Here is an 8112-nt window from a genome sequence, read left to right as displayed (position 1 = left end):
ACTTTTGAAAAACTGGGCCCAGGCTATCAAGCAGTGCTAATCCAGCCTCGATGTCGCAAACTATACGATACTTGGCTGTGTAACTGGCCACTGAACGACCTCTGTACTGCAGGTTGATGCCACCAGATGGCGCCATTCGTCAAAACTAAAATAAACATCCTAAACTCACTCCATTGAATGTCCTATGGTCCTGTAGCTTCTCCCTATCCAACGTGGCACACCATACTGCTTAAAAATTGTATGGCTCGTTGGTCTAGGGGTATGATTCTCGCTTAGGGTGCGAGAGGTCCCGGGTTCAAATCCCGGACGAGCCCCTTTTTGCATAGATTTTTATTTTTTTTATAAAAAATTTTTTTGGAACTACCCTTCTATTAACCACACAGCCTACAGAGATACTACAATTATTAATAATCAGTATTGGAGTGTATAGGCTATAGTGTTAAAGTAGGCCTATAGGCCTCTCTTAAACTTACTGTTATAAATAAAAAACAATATACTTTTATGTGTTCAAACGTTTAAACTTATGTTTCTATCATTATAAAGTACATATCTATCAAATGATGTAGCTATAGACTACTTGAATTTATGCATGTGCAAATCATTGAATGTAATCTTAGAGCTATTTGTGCAGTTTGGAAAAAGTCTGGATGTTCTCAATAGTGGAAAATGACAACAGAAGACAATCTTAATTTAATACTGTAATATATACTCTTTATAAAAAGACATTTGTGACATAAAAATGAAAACACGATACAAGCTAAAAATATTTCACACTGGTACATGTCGAGAGGGAATATGCATGATTTGCACTTTATGCACAACATCTTCATTCTGTTTTGGAGCGCACCACATTTATATAGGAATAGATGGTGTTTTAATACAGTGTTAGATCTACTACCTCTCCATAGGCTTCACATACTTAAGAGTGTGACTGCTGCATATGAGCCATACATACAGGTGAAACAAACTCAATCACCTGTGTTCAATAAATCAATACCAAAACAGCATAATCAAGGTAGGGGAAGTTAGCTAATATTTCACATGCATGTTTGGCATTTCATAATTGTGAGCCGCACAACAGCACAGGTCTGACGAAAATATGCATCCTCCAAACACTTTGAGCTCGAGTTGGACGAAACGAATCAGCGTTCACACTTGCGTATTCCAGTTAGAATATTATTTTTTCAGGCGTCCACCTCGTGCAGGCTGGAATTGTGACTAAATTACTAAATTTAAACAACGTGATGATAGCCAACCACAATCCCAGACACCGAATGCGTAATGCTTGTACTTTCCACTTTTCGTAACAATTTAAAAAATTCGATTTACGTATGAGGCGGCAAGGAAGCGATAACATAAAATAAGGCAGATCAGAGTTGTAGCTGAACATCTGAGACAAATAAATGTCCTTAAAGCATTTCACACGTTAAACAGCGTGAATCGTATGTGAAAATTAAAAAGGTGCTTGTGTGTGGTATCATAAAGTGTTTCACAATCGCAGTGTGCATTATCCCAGACAGAAACAGTGTCGGCCAAGATCCGGCCCACATCTGGTACAGGTGGGTTAAGCACATGTCAGATGTGGGCCGGATCTGGGCCGACACTACGTTGCTGTCTGGCTACACACTCTCGTCCTAGGCGCGTGTGGTTGTAGCTCAGCAGTAACAGTCAGCTGTCAGAGTTGGCATATAAAAAAACATAGCTTAGTCTTGCTGGGCCAGTGTTGGAAGGGTAACAAGGCGGGCGTCAGGGACAGACAGGAGACTGCAGAAGGAGTGCCACAGGTAACCGTACACCAGCTTTTGCTGTTAACCTCCTTGTAACAAAGCTGGCATGCGAGATAATCTCCTCACCGCATTATGTCACACAGCCCCGGAGGATTACATGCACGCCCGTGAGACGTGACTTCGCAAAGTCCGATCCCTGCAGGCGCTCAGTCCGGGCCTGGCCTGGCCTGTCACTTTTAGGGGTTTAACATTGGCTCAAGAACAACACAGTGATTTGAAAAGGCAGTTGTTAAGCTTCAGGCTATACTAACAGCTAGGTACCTTCACGAAGTAAGAAGACCTGGAGTCAGTGTAGGAAACTAATAATTACCCTCTTGAATTGTGCTCAGGGTGGGATACGAGGGCAGGGTCAAGTTTCAGTGGCACTCTAGGCCGAGTCAAGTTTTTGATGGCTCCAAATATAATTTGCGAACAATGGATTTGACATTTCAATGCCAGGAGCGAAATCTGACAGAAAAAAAGCAAATTCAGTACTCAAACAGGCCATGTATCTTCCTAAACAGATTAACATGATATGGATAATTCTAAAAAGACATTAATGAACACATCTTGGTTACTGATCGTTAACCCTTGCGCCCTAAACACTATTCCTACGTTCTGAGTTAAATCAGTTTTCTTCAAGTAGTTCTAAAGACTTTTTTCTTCAGTGAATCACAAGAGAAAATATTAGAAATATTCAAATATTAATATAATACATTCACAATGTATAAATTAATATATTATTATAAGTTTCGAATAAAAAAAATAATGTCAGTAGTGTCAAAAATTTTGTATTTGACCTCGCTGACTTTTATTCTAAGGACAAAAGCGTTCTTCAAAATATCTTCTTTTGTGTTCCACTAAAGAAAGACTGTCATACACGTTTGGAACGACATGATGCTGACAATTATTGACATTATTTGGATGAACTGTCCCTTTAAGCTATGGTGCGCATCTGTGGCATAATGTCAATTATGACATACTTGTTTGACAGTTTGGAATTAAAAAACAAATATTGAGGAAAAAAGGGTTTGTTTGTTACCCAACAGAGTTGAATTATAACCAGTTGACTGCCGACGCGCTTTTTGTTATTCAAAGTACATTTTCTGTTGTAATCAACAGCATGTGACAGATAGTGTCGATGGAGCTTAAGTTATATTTAACCCAGAACATTCCTTTAAGGCAAAGCTTGATTAGAACTCCAAACTTAACTAATTCTAATGCTGGTAAAGCATAGCAATCAAGTATCATTTGTTGACGTGCAAGTCTGCCACCCCTTGAGGCTAGTCCCTCCTTGAAGACATAGACATAGCGATGTATGAAAGACCGGGTTATGTTATTTGGCTGTCACTGAGGATGCCACACCTCAAATGGTCAGTACTGTCATTGCCTTTGCACTTATCCCATCATTACACAGGGAATCCCCAGGAAGAGTTTAGAAGAGGACAAACAACAGAAAGGGTGAACAGTAGGAGGAAGGCAAATGGGTAACAGTTGTTGCGGTAAGCTCAGGATGAAGTGGATCACCTGTTTTCAGCTTGAGAGTGCAAAATGTTCAGGTAGGAAATAACATAATACATATCAATTGTCATCAAGTAACTTTTTGCAATGCAAGTCCCCGCAGACACACCAAACGAAACGACCGTCCCAATCCAATCCGTTTATGGGGGGTGTGTCTGCTGGCATGTCCAGAATTAAGAAAAAAATCTTGAATTCAGTGAAAGTTAACCACAAAGACTGTTTAAAAAAAAAAAAAAAACTTCAGGCACCCTTGTCAAAACCAAAGGACAGGGTGTCTGGAAAGTTGATTTTGTCCCATAATTATTCCCAAATGTTTTATACTAATCCCAGAGCAGTCTGAAAAATGGAGATCATTTTCATGCCCGTGGGTTGCGTCAACTTATTGTGAAAATAAATGGAAATTATTTATATAAAAAAAAATCCAGTTTCTCCGTTAAATTTGTGTGTTGTTTGAATGGTTCAGGATGGGGTCATAAGGCCACCATGGTGCAGGGGTGTTTGAGTTTGCAGGGCAGGACGCCCCTGTTGAGCTGGTAGAACTCTACCAGGTGGATCAGGTCTGTGAACTTGGTAGAGCCGTCGTCAAGGCTAAAAAAGACCTGGCCATCCTCGTCAAACTGCCAGAGAGTGAAAAGAAATGCAAGGTGAAAAAGAGGTGGAGAGAAGAGAAGAGAAATCAGTGAATACATTTTTAAATGATTAAACTCTCCTGTCAAGATAACAAGAGCCTAAAATGAGCCAATCTCTCAATAAAAAATGAAATGCTAATTCCATAATATAAAGGAGATTGGGGTACCCATTACTAAATACCAATATAAAAAATATTACACTAAATAAAATAAAATAATAATTCCCTATTGAAGGAAAAATGATATAATACAATATTATAAACAATCATAAATTTAATTCACATTAATTAATATAACCAATATTTGACAAAAATAGTTGAAAAGTTGAATAGCGTTTCCTTTAATAAATCATGGCTTATTTTCAGCTACAAAAATGTTTTTATACAGTGTGAATTCACTGACATGCACAAAATATAATATTTGACCTAGATATATTTGTTTTAATATAAAACAACATGAAAATAATGTTACATGCCATACAGAACAAACATTTTTTTCTGTGCCTCTCTAAATCACTAACAGCTGTGAATTAAGCACTTCTTATTTTCTTTATGCACTTGTGAATGTGAAAATCATTGAATATAACAGAGCTTTTTGTGTGTGCAGGCTGGACAATTTTGGACAATTCATTAATTCAGTAAATTTATTAACCTTTTTACATTTTAAGTATAAGAAAGAATTCACAGTTTGCCTCGCTCCCCCCAATTATACATAATATTAATACATGCAAAATGAAATATGTATTCACTGTTTTTTAGGGACTCACAGGTAAAATCTGGAAGTGTTTAATCTTCTGATGATGGCACAAAGTGAGAACGAATGCTTTTGGATTGCTCTGGCTGTCTCTCAATAGGAATAACCTGCAAGGCAAAAAACTATGATTAATTTGACTGCCCTCTTTCAAAACAGCAGTTAATATTGCCCATCATATCAATATGAAAAATGTCATACCCATCAACTTGGCCCTGCTGCATAATCATCCTGTGGGATTCCTCTCTTATAATGCGGCCGTGGAACCATAACTGCGTCCTGTGAATCACTGGGGACATGAACGCACCGTGCACATTTACCAGCATGAAATATCGTTATATCGATTAAAGTACCATGTAAAGAGGACCTGTTATGCTTTTCTACCTTTTCAACTTTAAGTGAGTAATATGTTGCTGTTTGAGCATGAAAAAGGTCTGCAAAGTTATACAACTGACAAAGTTTACTCTAAAGGGAGTTATTCTCTATATCAATAAGCACTGTTTCTAAATTCCCTGAAACACCTCAATTGTAGTTTCCTTCCGGGAACCTACATCACAATATTCTTCATTTTATTAATTCCCGCTCAAGGCATACGCAAAAAAAGGGGTGAGGCCTAGTAGAGTTAGCAGTGTGTTGAAACACTCGGTTATGGTAAGGGGCGTGGCATTTCTGAAATACGCTCAAAACGATAGACCAATCACAACACACTGGTCCAGCTGAGAAATCAGAGCACAGTTTGATTGATCAGAGCAATCAGAGTTTTTCGGAAGAAAGAGTTTAATTGAGAGAGGAACTAAACAGGGCTGGTTTCCCAAAGCCAACTATGGTCGCAAGTTCAGTCATTACCAATAGAGTAACAATCAATTCAATGGAACCTGTACCCATAGTTGGCTAACAAATCTTTGAAAGAGTCTGAGTCTGAATCTTTGCAGTACTCACCTAAACTTAACGGCGAGGGATGTAGAGGACTTGGGCTTCCCAAAACATTCATTCTCTGACTTCGCTTCTGTATACAGATTTAAAAAAATTATTATAAATTATCTAAAAACCCTAATTCAGGGATGTCCAAACTCGGTCCTGGATGGCCACTGTCCTGCAGAGTTTAGCTCTAACTCGGCTCAACAACACCTGCCTGGAAGTTTCTTTGTATGCCTAGTAAGACCTTGATTAACTGGTTCTGGTGTTTAATTGGGATTGGAAATGAACTCGACAGGACAGTGGCCATCCACGAGCAGGATTGAACACCCCTGTTCTAATTCATTACTGTCAAACTGACAGAGGATTTAACTTTAGTAAACTTGTATCGAACTACTCACTCTCCAAGTGTGTCCCTCTTCCATGGCAGCACTTTGAGCCTCCACAGGGTTGTCAATCACACGACCCGTTCTTCCTGAGAAATCCATGGCGACCAGCGAATTCTCTGACACACTCCGCTATAGTAAAAAAAGTATTACTGTTAGTATTAGTATTATTATTATTACGCTTGATCAGTTGTCTATTATTTAGCCAACAGCGCTGAGAATATCGGGCCGAGAACAGTTTGAAATCGAGCCGTGGTGTACCAGGCTCAAGTGGAAATATAACTGGAACCATTTCTTGCCGGATTTGGAACGGTTTGGCCCGACAGTGGAAAAGTAGCTAAAGTCTATGACCAAAACCTACAGGTTGTTCTCAAAAACAACCTATTATGATCTGCATTATAGCCCTCTGATTAAACCACTAAAGCCTTATTAAATACCTTCTAAATGAATCCTTACAGCAAGCACAGTGTTTCGTACATTTCCCCTGCATGAAAGTTCCCAATGCAAATCGGCGTAAAGGAATCTATAGCCGCACGCTTCATTAGCACGCTGTTCATACTGTTATGAGCAGATTAAGTGAACTCTCAGCAAGAGCGTTCCTCATGAGTACACGGGGTGCATATAATACCAGGTGAACTCACAGAAGCGTGAAAGCAGCACATTTAACCCATCAACTGCACTAGAGAGTCAGCACTAAGTAACATATTAACATGTTTCTTACCACAGGTGTGGTGAAGTTTGATATGGCAGTCTTTCTCTGGTGTGGGGTCTTGTAGTTCTGATATAGCAGAATTCCAAACTAGAAAGAAAAGAGTGCGTTTGAACAAGTTAACAAGAATGGACAAGAGTGTAGAGGGGATATCCGAGTAAAAGCTTGCTCACACCAAGTCTGTTGTGACTAAACAATATGGATGTTTAAGCATGTAAAATGTTCCCAAATAATTTCCCATTATTGTTGTTGTTATAGTTATGATCATTATACATTTTATTTTTTACAAGATTTTCCAAGTCTCAAAAAAAAAAAAAAAAAGTCAAATAAAAATTAAATATTATGCGTTACAACACAATGGCTACTTATAGTAGTCTATTATTATTATTATTACTTTTATTTATTTTTATAATATGACTTTTTTTTTAAATTAAATAAGCTTGAGAGAAAATAAGCCAACAAATAGCTGACTTGCACAGTAGCTGTCTAGTACACAGATTTTTAAAAAAGTAAATTAATACTTTTTTCAGCCAGGACACATTAAAGCTATCACAAGTGACATTCATAATGTAAAATATTGTTTTTTGGAATTTCTGTTCATCAGAGAATCCTGAAAAGTATCATTATTTCCATTCAAATTAAGCAGCACAACTTTTTTCAACACTGATAAATGTTTCCTGAGCACCAAATCAGCATATTAGAATGATTTTTGAAGGATCATGTGACACTATCTAAAATTCAGCTTTACCATCACAGGAATAAATTACAATTTAAAATGTTTTAAAAACAGTTATTTAAAATTGTAATAATATTCCATATTTGTACTGTTTTTACTGTAATTTTGAGAACGACTTTCAAAAACAAACACCCATCCCAAACTTTTATACAGTAGTGCATTTAAATATAGAAAAACATTTCCCACTTGTAAATATACACTGTTTTAAGAGTGTGTATAGAGTGTAGCAGTGATATGCATGTATACCTTGAGCAGTCTGAAAGCAGTCATCCAGCACGTTCGGCTCTGCTCGTCCTCGGCACACAGCATCTTCAACTCCTTCAGTTCAGTCCTGCCCTTACTGGGCTGTCAATCAAGCAACATATGTACTGTCAAATCAAGGCACTCAAGTTAAAAAGGACAAACATGCAATGTACCAGGTGAGGCATGGCTAGTTATTTAAAGGGGAAAAATCATTGATTTTGAAATTGTGCAATCCATGCTTCCTCTATTCTCAATGCCGCTGATTCTATTCATTTTATGCATGAAAACACTGACGGTCATCCTGCTCACCTTAATGCAGAATTGGAAGTCTGTGGGCGCATTGTGCATCTTTCTGCCCGTCGTCACAGTGAAAATATTGCTCTCCTCCAAGTCTGACAGTAACTGCAGGTGCCTTGGCTCCTAAACAACCCAGTTAAAACTTCATCACGTTACAACT

General features: G+C 38.1%; 1 protein-coding gene and 1 non-coding gene across 2 annotated transcripts in view; one reads left to right on the top strand and one right to left on the bottom strand.

The window, feature by feature from the left end:
* The first annotated feature begins 242 nt into the window (after window positions 1-242).
* Window positions 243-314, top strand: trnap-agg (transfer RNA proline (anticodon AGG)). The gene has a single exon. It is a non-coding gene; the product is annotated as a tRNA-Pro (tRNA).
* A 371-nt stretch (window positions 315-685) lies between these two features.
* The window catches only part of grb10a (growth factor receptor-bound protein 10a), a 73728-nt gene continuing 66301 nt past the window's right edge, over window positions 686-8112 (bottom strand). Inside the window, exons 10-17 of the mRNA XM_077195344.1 lie at window positions 7965-8075; window positions 7659-7757; window positions 6689-6766; window positions 5983-6099; window positions 5606-5672; window positions 4868-4955; window positions 4683-4776; window positions 686-3904 (exon numbers count right to left, since the gene is read on the bottom strand). Of these exons, the coding sequence (XP_077051459.1) occupies window positions 3758-3904; window positions 4683-4776; window positions 4868-4955; window positions 5606-5672; window positions 5983-6099; window positions 6689-6766; window positions 7659-7757; window positions 7965-8075 (801 nt within the window). The 3' untranslated portion in view covers window positions 686-3757. The remainder of the gene's footprint in view (window positions 3905-4682; window positions 4777-4867; window positions 4956-5605; window positions 5673-5982; window positions 6100-6688; window positions 6767-7658; window positions 7758-7964; window positions 8076-8112) is intronic.

Source organism: Siphateles boraxobius, unplaced genomic scaffold, assembly GCF_051911475.1.
Source record: "Siphateles boraxobius isolate OS27281-9 unplaced genomic scaffold, OSU_SipBor_1 33, whole genome shotgun sequence".
Lineage (NCBI taxonomy): Eukaryota > Metazoa > Chordata > Actinopteri > Cypriniformes > Leuciscidae > Siphateles > Siphateles boraxobius.
The sequence above is the reverse complement of the archived record's forward strand: the minus strand, read 5'-3'. Positions and strand labels throughout refer to the sequence as shown.